The following is a 24,286-nucleotide window of genomic DNA, read 5'->3' as shown; positions in this document are numbered from 1 at the left end:
TTTCACAGGTCATTTTTGTTTCAAGACTACTCCTCACGGTTTAGGGCCCCTAAAATGCCAGGGCAGTATAGGAACCCCACTAATGACCCCATTTTAGAAAGAAGACACCCCAAGGTATTCCGTTAGGAGTATGGTGAGTTCATAGAAGTTTTTATTTTTTTGTCACAAGTTAGCGGAAATTGATTTTAATAGTTTTTTTTCACAAAGTGTCATTTTCCGCTAACTTGTGACAAAAAATAAAAACTTCTATGAACTCACCATACTCCTAACGGAATACCTTGGGGTGTCTTCTTTCTAAAATGGGGTCATTTGTGGGGTTCCTATACTGCCCTGGCATTTTAGGGGCCCTAAACCGTGAGGAGTAGTCTTGAAACCAAATGTCGCAAAATGACCTGTGAAATCCTAAAGGTACTCATTGGACTTTGGGCCCCTTAGCGTACTTAGGGTGTAAAAAAGTGCCACACATGTGGTACCGCTGTACTCAGGAGAAGTAGTATAATGCGTTTTGGGGTGTATTTTTACACATACCCATGCTAAGTGGGAGAAATATCTCTGTAAATGACAATTGTTTGATTTTTTTACACACAATTGTCCATTTACATAGAAATTTCTCCCACCCAGCATGGGTATGTGTAAAAATACACCCCAAAACACATTATACTACTTTTCCTGAGTACGGCGGTACCACATGTGTGACACTTTTTTGCAGCCTAGGTGCGCTAAGGGGCCCAACGTCCTATTCACAGGTCATTTTGAAGCATTTGTTTTCTAGACTACTCCTCGCGGTTTAGGGCCCCTAAAATGCCAGGGCAGTATAGGAACCCCACAAGTGACCCCATTTTAGAAAGAAGACACCCCAAGGTATTCCGTTAGGTGTATGGCGAGTTCATAGAAGATTTTATTTTTTGTCACAAGTTAGTGAAAAATGACACTTTGTGAAAAAAAACCAATAAAAATTAATTTCCGCTAACTTTTGACAAAAAATTAAATCTTCTATGAACTCGTCATACACCTAACATAATACCTTGGGGTGTCTTTTTTTTTCTAAAATGGGGTCACTTGTGGGGTTCCTATACCGCCCTGGCATTTTACAGGCCCAAAACCGTGAGTAGTCTGGAAACCAAATGTCTCAAAATGACTGTTCAGGGGTATAAGCATCTGCAAATTTTGATGACAGGTGGTCTATGAGGGGGCGAATTTTGTGGAACCGGTCATAAGCAGGGTGGCCTTTTAGATGACAGGTTGTATTGGGCCTGATCTGATGGATAGGAGTGCTAGGGGGGTGACAGGAGGTGATTGATGGGTGTCTCAGGGGGTGGTTAGAGGGGAAAATAGATGCAATCCATGCACTGGGGAGGTGATCGGAAGGGGGTCTGAGGGTTTGGCCGAGTGATCAGGAGCCCACACGGGGCAAATTGGGGCCTGATCTGATGGGTAGGTGTGCTAGGGGGTGACAGGAGGTGATTGATGGGTGTCTCAAGGTGTGATTAGAGGGGGGAATGGATGCAAGCAATGCACTGGCGAGGTGATCAGGGCTGGGGTCTGAGGGCATTCTGAGGGTGTGGGCGGGTGATTGAGTGCCCTAGGGGCAGATAGGGGTCTAATCTGATAGGTAGCAGTGACAGGGGGTGATTGATGGGTAATTAGTGGGTGTTTAGGGTAGAGAATAGATGGAAACACTGCGCTTGGGTGGTGATCTGATGTCGGATCTGCGGGCGATCTATTGGTGTGGGTGGGTGATCAGTTTGCCCGCAAGGGGCAGGTTAGGGGCTGATTGATGGGTGGCAGTGACAGCGGGTGATTGATGGGTGGCAGTGACAGGGGGTGATTGATGGGTGGCAGTGACAGGGGGTGATTGATGGGTGATTGATAGGTGATTGACAGGTAATCAGTGGGTTATTACAGGGGAGAACAGATGTAAATATTGCACTGGCGAATTGATAAGGGGGGGTCTGAGGGCAATCTGAGCGTGTAGGCGGGCGATTGGGTGCCCGCAAGGGGCAGATTAGGGTCTGATCTGATAGGTAACAGTGACAGGTGGTGATAGGGAGTGATTGATGGGTGATTGATGGGTAATTAGTGGGTGTTTAGAGGAGAGAATAGATGGAAACACTGCGCTTGGGTGGTGATCTGATGTCGGATCTGCGGGCGATCTATTGGTGTGGGTGGGTGATCAGATTGCCCGCAAGGGGCAGGTTAGGGGCTGATTGTTGGGTGGCAGTGACAGGGGGTGATTGATGGGTGATAGGTGATTGGCAGGTGATTGACAGGTGATCAGTGGGTTATTACAGGGAAGGACAGATGTAATTAATGCACTGGCGAATTGATAAGGGAGGGGGGGGGGGGGGTCTGAGGGCAATCTGAGCGTGTGGGCGGGTGATTGGGTGCCCGCAAGGGGCAGATTAGGGTCTGATCTGATAGGTAACAGTGACAGGTGGTGATAGGGGGTGATTGATGGGTAATTAGTGGGTGTTTAGAGAAGATAACAGATGTAAACGATACATTTGGGAGGTAATCTGACGGCGGGTTTGCGGGCGATCTAATGGTGTGGGTGGGTGATCAGATTGCCCGCAAGGGGCAGGTTAGGGGCTGATTGATGGGTGGCAGTGACAGGGGGTGACAGGGGGTGATTGATGGGTGATAGGTGATTGGCAGGTGATTGACAGGTGATCAGTGGGTTATTACAGGGAAGAACAGATGTAATTAATGCACTGGTGAATTGATAAGGGGGGGTCAGAGGGCAATCTGAGCGTGTGGGCGGGTGATTGGGTGCCCGCAAGGGGCAGATTAGGGTCTGATCTGATAGGTAACAGTGACAGGTGGTGATAGGGGGTGATTGATGGGTAATTAGTGGGTGTTTAGAGAAGATAACAGATGTAAACGATACATTTGGGAGGTAATCTGACGGCGGGTTTGCGGGCGATCTAATGGTGTGGGTGGGTGATCAGATTGCCCGCAAGGGGCAGGTTAGGGGCTGATTGATGGGTGGCAGTGACAGGGGGTGATTGATGGGTGATAGGTGATTGGCAGGTGATTGACAGGTGATCAGTGGGTTATTACAGGGAAGAACAGATGTAATTAATGCACTGGTGAATTGATAAGGGGGGGTCAGAGGGCAATCTGAGCGTGTGGGCGGGTGATTGGGTGCCCGCAAGGGGCAGATTAGGGTCTGATCTGATAGGTAAAAGTGACAAGTGGTGATAGGGGGTGATTGATGGGTGATTGATGGGTAATTAGTGGGTGTTTAGAGGAGAGAATAGATGTAAACAATGGATTTGGGTGGTGATCTGATGTCGGATCTGTGGGCGATCTATTGGTGTGGGGGGGTGATCAGATTGCCCGCAAGGGGCAGGTTAGGGGCTGATTGATGGGTGGCAGTGACAGGGGGTGATTGACGGGTGATTGATGGGTGATTGACGGGTGATTGACAGGTGATTGACAGGTGATTGACAGGTGATCAGGGGGATAGATGCATACAGTAAACAGGGGGGGGTGGTCTGGGGGGGGGGTCTGGGGAGAATCTGAGGGGTGGGGGGTGATCAGGAGGGGGCAGGGAGCAGGGGGGGGGGGGATAAAAAAAAAATAGCGTTGACAGATAGTGACAGGGAGTGATTGATGGGTGATTAGGGGGGTGATTGGGTGCAAACAGGGGTCTGGGGGGTGGGCAGGGGGGGGTCTGATGGGTGCTGTGGGCGATCTGGGGCAGGGGGGGGGGAGAAATCAGTGTGCTTGGGTGCAGACTAGGGTGGCTGCAGCCTGCCCTGGTGGTCCCTCGGACACTGGGACCACCAGGGCAGGAGGCAGCATGTATAATACACTTTGTAAACATTACAAAGTGTATTATACACTTTGTATGCGGCGATCGCGGGGTTAACATCCCGCCGGCGCTTCCGTATAGCCGGCGGGATGTTGCGGCGAGCGAGCGGTGACAGGCGCCGGCGGAGGATCGCGTCACGGATGACGCGATCGCTCCGCCCATGCCCTTAAATGGACCGCCGCCTCTGTGGGTGAGGCCGTCCTGCAGGGCTCCACTTCCCCGCCGCCCCTGTGTAGTGGGCGGTCGGGAAGTGGTTAAAGGGTACCAGGACTAACATGTGACATAATGAGATAAGCATAGGTACATATGGTACTAAACCTACTAAGAAATTGTTTTAGGTTCCTTTCTATTTTCCTGCACTATAAGTGTTAAAACAACTGGTTGTGTTATCTATGCAAATGAGACAATTGGCAAAATACTTTTATCTGACTGAGAAAACAATGATGATAACATTTTAAATGCTGAAAAGTTTAAAGGGTCATTACTTGTGTTTTTTTGCAGCCAAATGAAAGAGATTTTACATCAGACTGTCACAGCTGCCATTTAGGATGCAGTCTTAAAACTTCAGTTTTTAAACTGAAAATAAAAACATGAGACCCTGTTCTGTGTTACTAAAGTTCTGTTTACTATTGCTACACATATAGTTAATTATCGGGGTGTTGCTAGGATCCTAAGATATCCGGGGCACCTTTGGGCACTCCAGAAGAAAAATAGGTCATGCACCAGAATGTTTTGTGTGGTCATGGGTGGAGACAAATTTACATGAACTTAACTGTGGTCTAAGTAGGTCTGCCCACTAAAATGTTGGATTAAGCCCACTCTCCATTAATATAATAAATAAATGCAACATACCACATAAATAGGCAGTGCCACTTGAACATTACTAGGCAGAGTTAATTGGCTTCTGTGTTGGCTGGTCTGGCTTTCTGCTGGGCACGCTGGCCTGCTGCCAGGCAGTCCCCCCATAGCATTCCCTGACCTTCTAGTGGACCCCCTCCCATACTCCCATGGGCCTCCCATTGAGGCACCACAACTCCCAGCATGCCCCCATAGAATAACCACAGCTCCCTGCATGCCCCCATAAAGGCACCACAGCACCCAGTATGGCACTACGGCACCCAACATGCCCCCGCAGAGGCAGCACAGCACCCAGCATACCCCCATTGATGCAGCACAGCTCCCAGTCTGCCCGCCATTGAGGCACCACACCTCCCAGCATGCCCCTATAGAGGCTCCTCAGCTCTGACTCTGCAGGGGGACATCCAGGGTACCCCAGAATAGATCCATGGCACGTGCCACTGATCTTTGGGGCCAGCAACGCCCCTGTTAATTATCACATAGATTTATTTTCACTACAGGTTTGCTTTAACCCATTGGGTTAATTGCAGTGGAGTGAGGTGGTACACTTCTTGGGGGGTAGGGGGAGGTGCTCTGTTTTAGTGATTGCCTGTTGAAGCTACAAGTCAAGTAACTGGAAAATTATGAATTCATAGCTGTAAATAAACATTTGATGTAGTACTTTCATTTGCTAAACATATTCCCCCATTTAAAGGCAGGTACAGACATGACATGGAACTTACTGGCTGGTTGGCCCCGCTGTCACTTCTCCCTTATTTCCCCTGCTACAGATGCCCCGTAATACTGAGTGTACCTTTGGCTTCCTAATACTAAGTAGCTATAGGTAACCCAGGTATTAGGTGCCTATAGGTGCCCCCAGTTGAAGGGAGATCTTGTCAGTGAAATGCAGAGAGCTGGGTGAGTAACCTCTCATTTATGCTCCGCTTGGGACTTTGCATAGGGAAGGAGGTAGGCACTCAAGGGGGGGAGTGAGCCACCTCTCCACTATCAGGCACCTGTAGGCACGTGCCTACAGTGCCTTGTGGTAAATCTGGCCCTGAGCAACAGCCTTAACCAGTACGCTATCCAGCTGTACAGATGTTTGCATGTCTGCTTTGTTTTTCTACTTTCCCTGCCCACTGGAAACTGTTTCATCTTGTGCCGCCACTCCTGCCCACTCCATTGAATAGTTCTGTACACATGACTCAGCTATAGGTGAGCAGTGTGTCTGCATATCCCTTGTTTCCCTAACCGTTACTTTAAAAGGAAATAAATATGACAAATACCTCTCGCTTCAGGTTTCCCTTTAAAGGACCACTCCAGCAGAAAAAAAAAAAAGGAGTTAAAGGGATACTGTAGGGGGTCGGGGGAAAATGAGTTGAACTTACCCAGGGCTTCTAATGGCCCCCCGCAGACATCCTGTACGCATGCAGCCACTCACCGATGCTCCGGCCCCGCCTCCGGTTCACTTCTGGAATTTCAGACTTTAAAGTCTGAAAACCACTGCGCCTGCGCAGCTGTATCCTCGCTCCCGCTGATGTCACCAGGAGTGTATTGCACAAGTCCAGTATGGTCTTTGGTCTGCGCAGTATGCTCCTGGTGCCATCAGCGGGAGCGAGGACACGGCAATGCAGGCGCAGTGAATTTCTGACTTTAAAGTCAGAAATTCCAGAAGTGAACTGGAGGCGGGGCCGGAGCATCGGTGAGTGGCACAGGATGTCTGCGGGGGACCATTAGAAGCCCCGGGTAACTTCAACTCATTTTCCCCCGACCCCCTACAGGATCCCTTTAAAATCAGACAGAACAGACAGGTTTTGGACTAGTCCATCTCCCCACAGGGAATTCTCAGGCTTTTCTTTTTGTTTTCAAAAGCATTTCCTGAATGGAAGTTTCTTCTCACTACCGACATTATGTACAGGTAACTGACGTTAATCACACTTTGCCATTTCGGCTTGACCTCTATGTACAATAAAGTTTATTAAAACATTTCCCTGTTAGGCATACAAACGTGTTCAATACGTATAGACTGTCTCAGGGGTTGGCTAGACCTAGCAGCCTGTCACATCCATTGCTCTGTACATATTGTATATATTATTATGCTGTGCAACACGTACTCCTGACGACGCCTTGTGTTATAGGCGAAACAATTGTTGAGTGGCACTTCTATTGCTCTTTTGTATCTCACTGCCAACACTCTGATGGCGACTATTATTTCACCCAGCTACCTTCTGTGAAGGCTCCTATATCCCCTATGGGGATGATATGACATATTTAAGTTATATACCAGCGAACTTGTGCTAGCGTATAACGTATGCACAAATGTACTTTTTTATCTAACTAGTTGTCCTGGTCACACATTGCGAGCAACTACACTGTTGCCAATATTGGTGTGACTGGAAAAGGTGGATTAACTGTGAGCTAGCTACACCCCACTATATCAAATTTTGTGTGGGGGGGATCAGCAAAGACCCTCACATTATTATCCCACCAACGGATCACCAACCTAACAGTGTAAAATCAATTGCTACAGAGCAATGGATGTGACAGGCTGCTAGGTCTAGCCAACCCCTGAGTCAGTCTATACGTATTGAACACGTTTGTATGCCTAACAGGGAAATGTTTTAATAAACTTTATTGTACATAGAGGTCAAGCCTGAATGGAAGTTTAACAGCCAATATAGTAAGATACCAGCCAGCCTCCCTACTCACCTGCATACTATTTTGTCAGTCAGACTTAGCAACTGCCATTCAGGAAATGCTTTTGAAAACAAACAAAACCCTGAGAACCCCCATGAGGAGATGGACTGGTCCAAAACCTGTCAGTTCTGGCAAATTTTGACTGCTGACTTTTTTTTCTTCTGGAATGGGCCTTAAAAGAGACTCTTTATTTTACCTTATATTGTCATAAAAGCCTCTTCAGCATTAATTTCCAAGTGGAATCACTGCATCCGCACGGCAGATGAGTGATTTATTAGTGAGAAATATCCCTGGGCTTTACTTCCTTGAAGAGGCAAGCTTTACACTGTAGCTCTGCCTCCTCCGCAGTCAATCTTCGCCGATCACTGCCTCTCCCCTCCCCTCTCAGAGGAGCGGGGAGGAGGCGGAGATCCGCAGAGATTGATTGCGGAGAGGCAGAGCTACAGCACAAAGCTCTGCCTCCCCAGGGCAGCATAATCTGCGACCTGCAAAGTCGTGGAACTTTCCAGGTCTATTTCTCAGTAATAAATCACTCATCTGCCACGAGATGCGTCGATTCCACTTGGAAATTACTGCTGAAGAGGCTTTTATGACAATATAAGGTAAAAAAAGAGACTTCAGAGTCTCTTTATGGCCTGGAACCCACTGAAATCCGCAAACGCAAAACGCAACCGCTAGCGTTTTGTCTGAGCAGTTTGCAAGCGGATTCATGCGCGTTTTCGGTCGCGTTTTGCAACAGTGTATTTTTTTGCTCAGCGGTTGTGTAGCGTTTTGCGTTTCGCGTTTTAATCCTGATTGGTCCTGTGAATTATTTTTAATTTTGTTACAGTGTGTTGAACCGCAAAACACTAGCAAAACCGCTCAGTTTAGGTTTTGCTGAGCGTTTCTGCTAGCGTTTCAATACTTTACATTGAAGCGCTAACGCTCCCAAAATGCTGCAGGTCCTGCGTTTGCGTTTCTGAGAAACGCAAATGCTCCTGTGGAAGTTGCCCCATCCATTAACATCAGCTGAGCGTTTTGGCAAAACGCTAGCGTATCGCAGCGCTGCCAAAATGCTCAAAAAAACGCTCTTGTGGGTTCCAGCCCTATGGGTGACAGCTATTTTTAGTCTAACCAGCAGCTCATCTCTGTTTTAACTTTTTTATTATATTGCTTGAATTAACTTTTTCAAAGGCTAAGGAAACGCATACATTTACCAATTCAGCCCCAGATCCATAATGCAGTCGTAATGCATTACTTATTCTCCATTGAATGGGAAAGATGACACGGGCTGGTGACATAACGGATTGTTCTGTAAGGATGACCTTGCGGAGAGACACAAGGCCGCACAGCCCTGTTTGGCATTTACACAGAATGGGGTGAGCAACAGTAATTAACCTTCACTGGGGGTGGCAGATGGATAACTGCACTTAAATGGTAAGTACATTAATCATTTAAATTTGATCTGCAAGTCACAGAAATGTGAATAAAGCCCTCCAGCTGGGATGGGCAGCAGAGGGGGGTTCGGAAGGAGAAGCCGGAAGATCTGCAGACGGTACAAGAATTAGTGTTTGTAAACAATTCGCCGTCAACAGGATCTATTCAGGTGGAAAAATCAATAATGCATTATAATTTCATTATTAATCAATGGCCAATTTGGTGTTTATTTAATATATTCATGAATCCTTCTATAGGGAGTTTAGTAGTAATAGCTACTATATTTCTTTCCTTGAAGATCCACTTTAAATCCCTCTGTCTTGAGTACCTATTTGTGTGCTGCAGTGATTAATCTCTGGCTGTGAGTCAGGTTGCCATGGTGCTGTGCCCTGACAACCAGATCGTTGTCCTTGAGCAACAGCCAATTTTTAGACGGTTACCGTAAAACAGCCTTTAAAGGACCAGTGTCGCGAAAATCTCAAAATTTAAAATATTTTCAAACATATACAGATAAGAAGTAAGTTTCTTCCAGAGTAAAATGAGCCATAAATTACTTTTCTCCTATGTTGCTGTCACTAAGGGCCCGTTTCCACTGGCGCGGGTTCCGCGCCGAACCTGCAAAGTTTCCCCACAGGCAAATCGCATGGGGAAACTCTGCCATATGGTATAATGGCGCCACTGGCCGAATCGCTAGCGATTCGGCCGACATTACCATCCGAAATGATGCGGGAGATTGCGAATCCCACAGCCGTGCATGGCATGGCTGATGGGATTCGTCTCAGTATCCGCACACCAGGAAGTGATGCCGCGCGTCTCTTACAGTAAGTAGTAGAAACGAGTAGTAGAAACGAGTCATGAGGTTTTGGACTAGCCCGTCTCCTCATGGGGGAGTTTCAGGGTTCTCTTTATTTTCAAAAGCACTTAGTGAATGGCAGTTGCTCCGTCCAACTGCCAAAAAAGGCTGGCCAGCATATTTTTATAAATCTTTTTCAAGGGATGTCTTTATAAAGAATAAAGCCCTTGCTGAGATTCCCCTATGGAGAGATGGACTAACCCAAAACCTGCCGCTTCTGTCAGATTTCTACTACATACTATAAGTGACAGCAACATAGGAGAAAGGTAATTTATGGCTAATTTTTGGAAGAAACATGCTTCTTATCTGGCGGGAGCAGATAAATGGGCCCTCTGGACAGCAGTGTCACAGGTGCTGACAAAAACCTTTAGGGCTCGTTCACATCATTTAGCGCAGATGGCCATGTGATCGGAACACAATATGCATCATCGCATACCATCTATGCGTTGCACTGCTGATCCCATTCACTACAGTGAATGAGTCAGCGCTGCTTTTCCCGAAAAATGCATGCAGCAGCAACACATATGATGGGAATAGCAGAAGTGTTGTCTATGCACTTCTTACATACACGCTGCCAAAATGTGCACGGTAACGCGTATTATGTGAACGAGGCCTTAGGAGAAGCGTGTTTTACAAGAACGTTGATCCTTTAAAAGCCAGACAAGAATACAAAGGGTTACCCACTCAGTGGAATTGAAATTTCCACATTACTGTAATGTATGCTTTTTCCAAGTTTCTTAAAAGCTGCAGAGTGAGACAGAAGCATCCATAATACATGACCTTGCCTTTATCATTCAGTGTTTTATTGTGCATTAAGCCACTTTCCATGAAAACCGCGTGATCTGCTTCTCTCATTGCCACTGCTGTGCCAGTTTAGTACAGAGGGATAGCTGAGCGCTGCTTCTTTCATTAACATTTTCACTGGAAATCACTTAACCACCAAAAGAACAAATCTATTCTTCTATCAACCTCTTCATCCTAAAGGCTCACTTCTGTTTTCTGACAAATCTGACTTCCTGAGGCAGGATTGTGAAATCCTCAGCTTAGTCAATGTTGTTCATGGATGGTGTTTGCCTATTGTGCCTGTGCATCCTGTGCAAAATGCAGAAAGTGATTCTAGGCTTCTAATCTGCTGCTCCTGGGTTCTGTTTACCAGCTGTGCAAATTTACTGTCTCATTTCTCTCTCGCAAGCTTGTATTTGCCATATGATCTTCCACAGTTGTATCTCATCTGTTGGGTGTCGGCAAATTATGCCATTATAAGGGTATGTCAACCAGTAAAGGTGCCCGTACATCAGACGATGTGTGGGCAGATTGACCAAGAGACAGATCTCTCTCTGAGTGAAGAGAGATCTGTTGTCTGCCCACACACCAGCAGACCGGTTCTTGCTGAAATCTCCTGTGATTCAGCCTTGTGACACCTCATACACCCCTGCCCCCCTAATATAAATGTGCCCCCTGCATTTAATACTTTACCTGTCCGCTGTCTCCCGCTGTGCTCCCCATGCATCTTCCGCATTGAGAGTATGGATGATCACAGATATGCAAATTCTTTCGAGTTGATTCAAATTTATCTAAATTCTTATGCATATATCTGCAACTTGAAAATGGACCAATCAATTTAAACCTGGGTTTAAATTGATTGGTCCATTTTCAAACTGCATACATTTGGACCGCATGTTTTACAGAAGGGCCAGTGGCAATGCGGACGATGATTGGGGACCATGGCGCGAGACAGCAGACAGGTATCCCCAGGATTTCTGTGCAAAAAGTGATCCAATTAATTGTCATAACCTTTTTTTCCTGTAACTTGCCAAAATGTGTCAAACAAGGGTCTAGTATACAGTGCAGGAGAGTATTGATGTGTACACACATCAATACTGTTCACAGCATGTTTTGTATTGACACGTATAACCGTCAATACCGCCAGGGAGGTTGAATGCACTGGCAGGGGGCACATTTACATTAGGGAAACCAGCGCCGGGGGTTCTACCATGCTCGTTGCTCGTCCCGATATCGCATGCCGTTACCACCGTGCCACCGATCCACCATGTGGGCCAACTTGCAGCAGCATGCCCGACTGATACATTCAACCAATTTTGGGACGAAATTGCTCGAATTGTCGATCGGCTTTGTTTATGGCGGCACCAATTTGCATCCGATTCAATAATAATTATCAGATTGGATGCTTCATCTCCCATCCAGTCGAGTGATGTATGGCCAGCTTAAGGCAGTACTCACCAATGTATAGCCGGCAGGGAATCTGAATTCAACAAGGTTATTCGCCAAATCATTGATAGGAGGACTGACCTTTGTCCTGTGTATTCCTGTGACAAACCTCCTCTAAGAGGAGGTAAGAAGGGAACAGGAGACATTGTAGCTTGGGCACTGTCCCTCTACCTCACCTCTGTTATTAGCTATAGATTGGTTTCCCAAGACATGTACTGGTGAAGGGGCACTGGGGAATGGGTGCTGGGAGCCGAAGCCAACAAATAGGACAAAAGGCAAGTATCAGTGGTAGGCTTTGGTAATTAGTGATAGGGTTAAGGAATAAGATAAGCTAGGAGGACATTCACTTATCATTTAGGTATATTTTTAAGGTTGAAGCTTTCGGTTAAGGCGCCCATACATTTACTCAATTTCCTGCCGATAAACAGCAGATTCTATTACTGTGATTGAAAATGCTGTGAAATCGATTACGCAAATGCAGACCGATCAACCGTTTTCCATCCAAAATCGATCAATTCTGTCGATCTGTCCAGATGGAAAAATTTGCTCGATCGCCGGCGGGTTGGGAACACGTCATTAGTGGCGTTAAATTTGACAACGATTGACGCAGCAATAATCTCACCTGTTCCGCTGGCGCGAGTCCCCGGGTCCCTGCAGTCCCTTTCTCCAACTGGCCTTCTTCATCTTCATTTCACTTCCTGTCCCGTCCTGTGACCAGCGGAAGTCAAACAGTAGAGGGCACTTCCTCTGTTCGCGCCGGCGGAACAGGTGAGATTATTGCTGCTGGCGGGGGGAGCAGGGGTGGGGAGGCAGGAGGCAACTCTACAGATTGTGAATCGATTTCATGCTGAAATCAATTCAAAATCTGTGTGCAGTGTATGGGCAGCCATTGGATTCCTCTCTGATCAGATTCGATCAGAGAGGGATCTATCTGTTGGTTGATCTGGTGGCAATCGACTAGTGTATGGCTGCCTTTAGACATCAGGAAGATGGATTATTTAAAGGAAAGGATTAAAAGAAAGTTAGGGATCCTCCTCTGTTAATGGGAGATTGTGATTAGGTTTCAGGAAAAGGGATTTGATTAAAGCTGACCTGAACTCTTGCACAGGAGAGAAGCAGAACACAGTGGTGTCCACTCTGTGTGTGTTTATAGAAACAGACTGTCTAATTCTCCCTTCTCAGCAAGTAATGCGCTAGTGTAATTTGAGCTCCCAGCTGTCTGCCAAAATGAGAGCTAAAATGTAAACACAGGGGTTTAACCCTTTCTGTGGTCCCAGCCAACCAGGAAGTAACTACACTGCAGTATCTCTGAAGGAGCGCTATAAGCTGTACCAAAGAAATACTTTTTTCTGTAAAAGGTTATTATGCAGTTGCTTATCTTTTAGAGCAGAAAAGAAGTTCTGATCTCAAGTCCTCTTTAAGAGGAAGGGTTAAGATTTAGAGCAGGGAATTTCTTTAATGGGGTGGTTAGTATTAGTCATCAGAAAAGGGGATTTCATTAAGGGTGAAGTTAACCTCCTTGCCGGTTATCCCGAGCTCAGCTCGGGGTAACCTGCGCAGGAGGATTTCTCAGGCCCCGCTGGGCCGATTTGCATAATTTTTTTTTGTTACATGCAGCTAGCACTTTGCTAACTGCTTGTAACATCCGATCGCCGCTATCCGCCGTGCCGCCCCCCCTCCAGACCCCTTGTGCAGCCTGGCTAATCAGTGCCAGGCAGCGCTGAGGGGTGGATCGGGATTCCCTCTGACGTTCATGACGTCGGTGACGTCATCCCGCCCCGTTGCCATGGTGACCGGGGAAGCCCAGCAGAAAATCCCGTTCTGAACGGGATTTCCTGCTTACTCTGATCGCCGAAGGCGATTGGAGTGGGTGGGGGGATGCCGCTGCTGAGCGGCTATCATGTAGCGAGCCCTGGGCTCGCTACATGGTTAAAAAAAAAAGTGCTGCGCTGCCCCCTTGCCGGCGGGAATTAGATCGGCAAGGGGGTTAAATGTCGGTGTAAGGAAAGTAGATTTTGTTAAGAGGTGATGCAGTTAAGCATCACAAAGAAGGATTTCATTAACCCCCCCCCCTGGCATTATGATTATTTCTGGATTTTAGGGTCTAAAAGTTGTTCCGTTATTTTGCACACTTTTAGACTTTACAAATAGGACATAAATCACACCACAGTGATATCTGCAGCAGCCCCAGGACATTCTCACCTCCCTGGGATCCACCGCTGCAGTTCTCCCTTCATCCTTCGGGTGGCACTGTAATCCTGTAGTGAGATCGCCATCTGTTGTCATGACGACAAAAGGGGGATGCAGAGACTCCGAGGACAGGAAGGCTGCAGGAGTCTGGATCCCCGTGGAGGTGGGTGAAAACGCCCGCTGTGCGCTATGCTTTGCACAGTCCTGCCGGCAGTTATCACAAGTCCCGTTCGGGGTTACCACTCCTGGCTTGTTTTTTCCACCCCGAGCCTGACTCGTGAAAACCGCCAAGGAGGTTAAAGAGGTTTAATATTTGGAACTAGGAAGGGGAACTTCCTTCACTGATCATGATAAAGTTACGGGGCAAAATATTTGTTAAAGGTAAAAGTTTGGCTTGGCTTCAGTTAGTGGGATTTGGTTGGGGGGGGGGGGGGGCTATGGTTAGGCGTCCTAAAGGGAAGTTGTTAGGGTTAGAAGAACGATCGTAAAGCAAACAAAAAAAGTAGTCAAAAACAGAGTTGTACTGGTGAGACCTAAACCAAGAGGGATGTGATGAAACGTTCCCAAATTAGCTCCCCCAAATTCACAAGGTTAGTAGTAAGAGAACCATATTCAGTAATTGTATTTTGGAGGCAGGTTGCCATTATTTATCTTTATCTTTGAGGCCAATCCCCAGAGTAAGTGAAGTTTAATGTTAGTGTCAGTGTTGTTGCAGTGTCGGGGTCAGTGTTCATACAAGGGGGTTAGAGTTTGAGGTTTTGTGACGTAGTTATACCTCTCATTCTAACAATGTGCTTTTTGTTCTCTTATCTCCTCTACAGCAGAGCACGGAGATGCCACAGTCCTCCTCCACATCATGAACACTTCTCTCCAGAGGACAGTTGTCTCTGTATGGGATGTCATGTTCTGACACACAGCAAGCTTGCACAATGTATGCTCGGTTTCACTACAGTGTTATCTGCTTTAGTTCTTCTCCTGGCTGTCCATACCATAGGTGGTAATTCCTGGTGACAGGTTCTCTTGCGTTTGCACATGGATCTGAGTACATCTCTGCACTACAAATGATTCATTCAGCCTGCCAAGAAAGTTCCTCAACTCAGTACTGAAGAGTAGTTTCCTTGGAAAGACAACCAAAGTCCCTTTTGTGGGTCACATCAGTTTTTGTAGAGGGGTGTGTTCTTTGTTAAAGGGGGAGTCCACCCAAGACTACCATCTCAGCTTTGTATTGATGCTGGCTGGTTAAAGGACCACTATAGCATTTCTGCTAACCCCATAATTATTCATGTATTCCCAGCAAAATAAAAAAAACAACAACAAAAAATCTGTGAAATGTGGACATTGAAATGTCACTGCTGTATTCCGTGACTCACATAAATAGCCACTGGGTGGTTCAGTCTACCGGCATCATTCTTACATGAGCTGAAATGGCAGTTTGGGCTGCACTTGGCCTTTAAGCACGAGGAATAAGCCTGCTCTCCTTATAGATTGTCAGTATTACATATTCATACTGCCCGTGTTATTACAACAGTTCCTAAAGACAGAAGCCACAACTTCCTCAACTTACTAGAAGTGGGGAACTGTTTCCTATTGATCATGTGACACAGTGGTAATCCTTAACACGATAATGCCAGTGAAGAGCCAGTGCAGTGGCTGATGCATGGTTTCCAGGAGCAAAAGTCCAGTTGTGGTCACAAGCTCTGCTGCCCCTATTCCTACACCACTGAGTTTCCTGTGCAGAGAAATAATACTGGACATATAGGATAACTTGCAGCCATCACAGACTACCTACGTATTGCTACTGTTATTTATTCTTCCTTCACTCCCTGTGAAAAAAATCTACTGGTGCCCACCATTAGTCCTAGTATGTCGCTTTTTGGTTGTCTTCTACTCAAACCAGTGCCATTGGAAAATCAGAGAAGCTTCCTTCCCACCCCCAGATCCTCATTCTATACCCCTATAACTACACCGAGCCCTGCACATTTTGTAGGCTTTCCACAAATAATGGCATCTGGTTTGGTTGCTGTGGACAACAAGCACAAGTTAGCCTAAATTTTAGGGATAACCTCATATTCTGTAGTCACCTTAAAGCATACCTGAAGTGATATATGACCTGAAGAGGTAAACATAGGCACATGTGGTACTAGCCCACTAAAAAAATTGTCCCTTTCTGTTTTCCTGTACAAGTGTTAAAAAACTGGAGTTATCTAAATAAATGAGCTTGTCGAACAGCTTCTCAAATTCAATCAGTTTCCTGAAAAGCAAATAAAAACCAAAACAGCTATTTCTGATAAGGTTTAGGTGCTGTAAAATTCAAAGGGTCATTAGTTTTTTTATGTTTTTCCATTCAGAAAGGCAGATTTGTCAAACCTGCTGCTTACAATTAAAGGGACACTGTAGGGGGTCGGGGGAAAATGAGTTGAACTTACCCGGGGCTTCTAATGGTCCCCCGCAGACATCCTGTGCCCGCACAGCCACTCACCGATGCTCCTGCCCCGCCTCCGGTTCACTTCTAGAATTTCAGACTTTAAAGTCTGAAGACCATGAAATCCTGCTTAACAGACTTCAGGAGTACTGTGGCATCAGTGGATCAGTCCTCCAGTGGTTCAGATCATTCCTGACTGACAGAACACAGAGAGTATCCCTAGGTCCTATAATGTCCAAACCTGCACCTCTACAATTCGGAGTGCCACAAGGATCAATCCTATCCCCTCTGCTGTTTGCAATCTACATGTTGCCACTCGGTACACTTATCCTACGTCATGGCCTGACGTACCACTGCTACGCCGATGACACACAGCTATACCTGTCCTTCAAACCTGGTGGAACAGACCCTACCCCAAAAATAAACTCTTGCTTAGCTGAGCTACAGGCATGGATGAATGATAACTGGTTGAGACTGAATGCTGAAAAAACTGAGGTCCTGTTTGTCCAAAGCCAGCACTCGCCATCAAAACAGCTCTATCCTAAAGCAACACCAATCAGGATTGGGAATTCAGACATAAACAGCTCCAACCTTGTGCGCAGCCTTGGCGTACTAATCGATGGGGAATTGAGTTTCAGAAACCAAATTTCATCTGTAGTTAAATCTTCCTTCTTTCATCTGAAGAACATTGCAAAGATTAAACATCTGATTCCCCCAGAGGATCTTCCAACCCTAGTCCACGCCTTCATCACATCACGGCTGGACTACTGCAATGCCCTTTATGCTGGCCTCCCCAAAAAGGACCTGCGTCGCCTGCAATTAGTGCAGAATGCTGCTGCCAGATTGCTAACAAACCAGCCATGCCACTGTCACATTACACCGATCCTTCGCTCACTGCACGGGCTACCAGTAGAATGGAGAATACTCTTCAAGATTGGACTGTTGACATACAAATACCTGCACAATCTGGGCCCTGGATACATGAAGGACTTGCTGAAGCTGCACCACACCTCTCACAACCTCAGATCAGCAAGTTCTATAAACTTGGTCACTCCCAGAGTGCACCTCAAAAAATCTGGAGATAGAGCCTTCTGTCATGCTGCCCCTACTCTTTGGAACTCCCTACCACACCCAGTAAAGACAGCACCATCCCTGGAGCTATTCAAATCCAGACTGAAAAGCCACCTGTTTAGCCTGGCATTTCCAGATTTATAAAATTCTTCCTCTGTACCACGATGGTCGGAGCCATGCTTATGCGCTTTGAGTCCCACGGGAGAAAAGCGCTTTACAAATGTTATTTGTTGTTGTTGTTGTTGTTGCCTGCATTGCCGTGTCCTCGATCCCGCTGATGTCACCAGGAGCATACTGCACAGATCCAGTATGGTCTGCGACTGCACAGTACGCTCCTGGTGACATCAGCGGGAGTGAGGACACGGCAACGCAGGCACAGTGGTTTTCAGACTTTAAAGTCTGAAATTCCAGAATTGAACCGGAGGCGGGGCCGGAGCATCGGTGAGTGGCTGCGCGGGCACAGGATGTCTGCGGGGGACCTTTAGAAGCCCCAGGTAAGTTCAACTCATTTTCCTCCGACCCCCCTACAGTATTCCTTTAAAGGGAACCAGAGAGGATGAAGTATACATACCTGGGGCTTCCTTCAGCCCCATACGCACGGATCGTTCCCACGCCGCCGTCCTCCGCTGCCTGGAACCGCCGATACCGGGTCCCGTCATTACCGCCAGTCGGCCGGCGGACGCGACCAATTCTCCGCATCACAGGGCGCTCCCTTCATACAGGTACGCGTGTGGCTGCCTACTGCACAGCCGCAGGCGTACGGGTATGGCGGGAGCCCCTGTGATGCGGACAATTGTCCGCGTCCGCCGGAAGTGACGGGCCCGGTACCGGTGGATCCAGGAAGCGGAGGATGGCGGCGTGGGAGCGATCCAGGCTTATGGGGCTGGAAGAAGCCCCAGGTATGTATAAACTTTTTATATTTTATAAAATCATTCCTCTCTGGTTCCCTTTAAGTCTTAAACTCAAGTCCTTAAACTGAGCATAAAAATATGAGAATCAGTTCTGTGTTATATTTTTCTTTAGTAAAATACGTACAATTTATAATGTAACAAGCTTATTTTCCTTTCAGGTTTGCTTTAAGGCATTACAACAGATAATAGTCATTTTTCATATTCTGTAGACAATAGAGTTAGTTTACAGAATGTAAGACCTTATTTGACTCTTTAGAGTATAAAAGTTTATCAGTAGATGAAGCCACCTGATGCCCAGTTCTATGGTACTCATTGGTTGTTCGGAGCAGCTGCTCCACATTTGCACCGGTTTAGCTCCAGTTTCTCTTGCACTGGTTTTGATAAATTTGTCCCAGTGTGCTCAACCAAACCAAACAATGATGTGCTCAACCTAACCAAACAACAACATGCTCAGCCAAAGGAGATTAAAGATGAGATTGCTACTTTTATATAACCTGCACTTCCTATGGTAGCCTACCTATGGTAGCTGGCTGGAGAGTCGAGTCCTATTATTTATTGTGTGCATTTTCCAGGGTTGTCTGTTTCATATAAAGATTTTAATTTACTGAAATTTGCTCCTTGAAACAACAGATTATTTCATCTCACCACCAGTGTACCCAAAGATCAAAGTCACAACTGCTTTCTGAGTTGCACTGAGGCCTTCAGCTGTCTTTTCCAGCTAACTAATCATATAACAGCAGCATATGTGCTAAAGAGAAAATATTAAAAGACAAGGTTTGTTTACCATTGCTTCAAGAAACAACATGCTTGCAATAATAATTTGCAGCTCTAAAAATAAGTACTGCTTTTAACAAGAGAATGCTGTAGGGACAATAGTTCCAGTAACATTCAGAGTATTCTAAAATTTTAAAGGAAAGGTTCAGGGAGGGTGGGTAAAAAATAAAAATCAATTTCCACTTACCTGGGGCTTCCTCCAGCCCGTGGCAGGCAGGAGGTGCCCTCGCCGCCGCTCCGCAGGCTCCCGGTGGCCGACCCGACCTGGCCAGGCCGGCTGCCAGGTCGGGCTCTTCTGCGCTCCAAGGCCCGGAACTTCTGCGTCCCACGCCGGCGCTCTGACGTCATCGGACATCCTCCGGGCTCTACTGTGCATGCGCAGTAGTTCTGCGCCTGCGCAGTAGAGCCCGGAGGACGTCCGATGACGTCAGAGCGCCGGCGTGGGACGCAGAAGTTCCGGGCCTTGGAGCGCAGAAGAGCCCGACCTGGCAGCCGGCCTGGCCAGGTCGGGTCGGCCACCGGAGACCACCGGGAGCCTGCGGAGCGGCGGCGAGGGCACCTCCTGCCTGCCACGGGCTGGAGGAAGCCCCAGGTAAGTGGAAATTGATTTTTATTTTTTACCCACCCTCCCTGAACCTTCCCTTTAAAGACTGTAAAGAAAGAAAAACCCTCTGGGGGATGCTTACTTTGGGAGGGGGAAACCTCAGGGAGGGTCTCAATGAGGCTTCCCCTCCCCTGTAGCTTCACGGAATCCAGCAATATTCACTCTCTGCGCAGGTGCAAGAGGACTTTACCTACCAGGATAGTGGTAGGTAAATATTTACCTCGCCGCGGTTATGTCACCTTATTCTTGCAGACCACTCTGGTCCTCCCTGCTCCATCACCTGCTTCCTGTCTCCAGACAGCGTCCCCTATTGAGTGGTCAGCTTGTTGTGCCATGCCCGGATAATTGCCTATTGTCAAAAGCAGTGATGGGTTACAACTGTACTATTGTCCAATTGAAAATGTTAAATTATAGTACATTCAGAGGAGCATCTACAGGGGTGCAGGTATGGCATATGCCATGGGTGCCTCATACTAGGGGCACTGCTCCATAGCATTCCTGACGTTCTCCATCTAAATTCTACTATTTATCTTGGGGGCATTCTTCTGCCTGGTTACATTATTTGGGGGGACAAGCTGCCTAATGTGATGCCAGCGCACTAAACACTAGCAATACAGAAATCGAGAGTCAGGGATAGCCAATGGTCATACACGTATCAGAAATTGAGGTACTAGGGGTCAGACAAAATCAGAGTCGTTATCAGGCTGAGGTCAGAACCGAGTATCAGATGACTGTAGTACAGGAAGGATCAAACAGAGACAGAGTCGTTAAGCAGGCTGAGGTCTATACCGAGCAGCAGATGACTGTAGTACAGAGGGATGAGACTAATCAAAGTGATTAGTTTCAGTGATTGTGCCGGGTCATACACAAAATAACAATCAGGATAATATACAAAATACAATATATATGTATATAACTGGTCTAACTAAAGTACATATATATCGGCAGTGTCTGCATATATGTATAGCTCTGAAAACTAGCTGACTAGGCACAATAGCAAGACAAGGTCCAGTGCTCAGCGAACTGATAGCTATCACGGACACCGGACAACTGACAAGACTAGACTTATACTGGATTGAGACAGCAACCCCCGCCCCCTGGAACTTCCAGCCAATCAGTAGTGCTCCTGCGGGCAGGGCCGGGCCGAGGCATAGGCTGGAGAGGCTCCAGCCTCAGGGCGCAGTGTAGGAGGGGGCGCACAATTCATTCAGCTGTCATTCCTAATTGTGTTTGAAGCAGAAAGAAATAAGAAAAGGGGATACATAGCAGTGACTGCAAGCCAGATAACTAGATATTAAGGTGTTGGGGAGGTTGTGGGCCCTGTGGCGCTTCTTAGTCTAATAGCAATCAGTGTGTGACAGCTGGGGAGGGAGGGATGGAGGGGCGCACTTTGGTGTCTCAGCCTTGGGTGCTGGAGGACCTTGTCCCAGCTCTGCCTGCGGGAGCCAGTGTCAGCTGACTCTACGTCAGCTGACACATCTCACACCTGTCTCCTCAGCCTATAAAGGCTGCTGTGAATCGTGCACGCCCACCTGGGGACACTGCCGGGATCTCCGCGCCGATTCTTGGTGCTTGGGAGTCGGGGATGCCAGCAGAGGAGGAAAACACCAGCGGCTTCCGCCGCTGCCCGGATACGCCAGTGGAGCTGCCAGCATCAAGGTTGGCCAATTTTGTAACATTAACCCCCCCCCCCCCTTCCTCGAGGAGTGGCCTCCCGATGCTCCCTGCCTGGCTTATCAGGATGATGACAATGAAATTCTTGAATTAATTCATCGGCATGGACTTGCCGTACAGGAACCCAACTTCTCTCCTCTGGGCCATAACCTTTCCAATCCGCCATGTATTGCAGAGAATTGCGGAGCTTCAGAGAATCCAGAATTCTTTCTATCTTGTACTCAGGTTCTCCATCCATCTCAATTGGTGGAGAAGGATCAGAAGAAGAAACATTGGCTGCCAGTTTCAATAAAGATACATGGAAAGACCTTACTCCCCTCATAGACTGAGGCAAAGTCACTCGATATACAACATCATTAATTTTCTTAGCAATAGGATAAAGACCAATATATTTTAGACCCAACTTGCCAGATGGCTGATGGAGAGGAATGTTGCGAGTAGACACCCACACCATATCTCCAGGTGAAAACTCGTACTCAGGGGACAGATGACGATCAGCTTGAGACTTTTGTTGAGCAACCGCTCCTTCCAAATTTTCCCTGACCTGAGCCCAGACTGACTGCATGTGGGAAATCCATTCCTCTAAGACTGGATGAGAGGAATATGAACTGGAGAATGAGGTAAATTTAGGACTTCGGCCAGTAACTACCTGAAATGGTGATAAATTGGTGGAAGTACTAGAAAGGTTATTAAAGCGGAATATAACCCTGCATTTCAACTTTGCTCTAAAACATTATTTACAGCATATTATATGCAAAAAGCATTTTTTTTTACTAGACCAGCATTGGAAGGGTTAAACACAGAGGTTTAAAGTTCCGTGGAGAGATATGCAGAAGTTCAGATTGTTACATTCTATTTAGTTAAATGTATCTATTGAGAAATGTTACACACTCTTTGGCTGTCCTCCAGCTCCTTCTCAGTCAGAGAGAGTGAGTCACATTCAACACTTAGATACATTTATGTAAACAAAATGTATCTATGTCAGCTTCGAATGCGTCTGCAGAAATCTCCAGGAACTTTAAAGCTCTGTGTAACCCTTCCAATGCTGGTCTAGTAAAAAAAAAATGCTGGTTGCATATAATATACTGTAAATAATGTTTTAGAGTAAGTTGAAATGCAGGGTTATATTCCGCTTTAAATGCGAATTCAGCAAATGGTAAAAACTGAAACCAGGTCTTCTGACAATCAGACACAAAACACCTGAGATACTGCTCCAAGGATTGATTAGTTCTTTCAGTCTGACCGTTGGTCTCAGGGTGAAACCCAGATGAAAATGACAATAAAATTCCTATATGAGAACAGAATGATCGCCAGAATTGAGAAACAAACTGAACTCCCCTATCCGACACAATATTCTCTGGGATACCATGTTAACAGAATACATGTTCTATAAATAATTCTGCCAACTCTTTGGCAGAGGGCAACTTACATAATGGAACAAAATGAGCCATTTTACTAAACCTGTCTACAATCACCCAAATTACACTTTTCCCACCAGAAGTAGGCAAATTGACCACAAAATCCATAGAAACATGGGTCCACGGAACCTGGGGAATGGGTAAGGGCATCAAATTCCCTCTAGAAGCGTTCTTAGAGACCTTGCTTTTGGCACAGACACTGCAGATGCCAACAAACGCCTTACAGTCCTTCCTTATGGTGGGCCACCAAACATGACGTGTTAATAACTCTAGGGTTTTAGTCTCGCCAGGGTGTCCTGCCAGTTTAGTATCATGAAATTGCTGAAGCACCTGTAGGCGAAGATGAATCGGCACATAATACACATCTAAAGGTTTTCCAGGTGGACAGTCCTGAAAAGAAGACAACATCTCAGACAGGTCAGAAAAATCTTGATTGTCGGTGGCAGCGACCACACAAGGCTTCTGAAAGCTCCCTTCGGCTGCGGAAGTGGCAGTATTTGACCGAACTGGTCGAATACTGCTACGGGGGATCCTGCGTGGGACCGAGCATCGGGAGAGGAGAGGGAAGGCTCATTAGGACCAAGCCTTCCCTCTCTTTAGGTGAGTATCTGACTTTTTTATTTTTAAATTGGTAAACATTCACTTTAAGTCCAACTTGCTGAACATTCTTGCGCCAGATACCTGTAAAAACAAGTCATCAATAAGAGGTAGCGGATATCTTTTTTTTTTTTTTTTTATTTCAAAGATTTTTATTGAATTTTCAATTTTCAAAAGATACATTAAGGCTAACAACAGAGCCAAGAAGTATCGTAACAGCCAACGTGACCTTAGTCGTATATCATACAATAAGGGAGGTGATAACAATTACAGCGTAAACAAAGGGATAACGCACATTAGAGAACATCATAAAAAATGTGTCCCAGAGGACCATGTCCAACTATCTGGGGCATGTATATGGATAGGGGAAGGGTAGTCCCAGCCTAAGGCTGGGGAGAACTGTGACCCCCCGGTGCCCGTCGTCCAGCGATAGACGGGCGGCCAAGAAGTCGCTATGATAAGCTCAGCTGGGAGGTGTAAGTGGAGAAGAAGGAGCCAGAGGAAAGTGGAAGAGAGAAAGAGGGAAAAAGAAAAAGAGAAGAAGGAAGGAGGGCCATCCCGACTCATAGCCTCATGATCAGAGGACTCTCCATGAGGGGGTGTTCCAATTGAATCCAGGGGTCCCAAATCTTTTCAAATTTTTTATGAGTGTCCCTCAAGATACTGGTCAACTTCTCATTGATCATGAAAGAATTGATTCTAGATTTCACCTCACCAATGTTAACAGAAGGTTTTTTCCAGTTGCTAGCGATTGTCATGGTAGCTGCCGAGAAAAC

The 24,286-nt window shown here is 46.6% G+C and overlaps 1 protein-coding gene across 2 annotated transcripts in view; it reads left to right on the top strand.

Moving 5' to 3' along the window:
- Positions 1-16,265, top strand: part of CCDC9 (coiled-coil domain containing 9) — a 118,137-nt gene extending 101,872 nt beyond the window's left edge. Inside the window, exon 15 of one of the 2 annotated variants that reach the window (XM_068250716.1) lies at positions 14,864-16,265. In XM_068250716.1, the coding sequence (XP_068106817.1) occupies positions 14,864-14,899 (36 nt within the window). In that variant the 3' untranslated portion in view covers positions 14,900-16,265. Of the gene's footprint in view, positions 1-14,860 lie in introns of both variants that reach the window. The other variant, XM_068250715.1, reaches the window with a different exon arrangement.
- Positions 16,266-24,286: the final 8,021 nt, after the last annotated feature.

The sequence above is a fragment of the Hyperolius riggenbachi genome, chromosome 8 (assembly GCF_040937935.1).
Source record: "Hyperolius riggenbachi isolate aHypRig1 chromosome 8, aHypRig1.pri, whole genome shotgun sequence".
NCBI classification, from domain to species: Eukaryota; Metazoa; Chordata; class Amphibia; order Anura; family Hyperoliidae; genus Hyperolius; species Hyperolius riggenbachi.
Note: the sequence above shows the minus strand (reverse complement) of the source record. Positions and strands in the feature narration are given on the sequence as shown.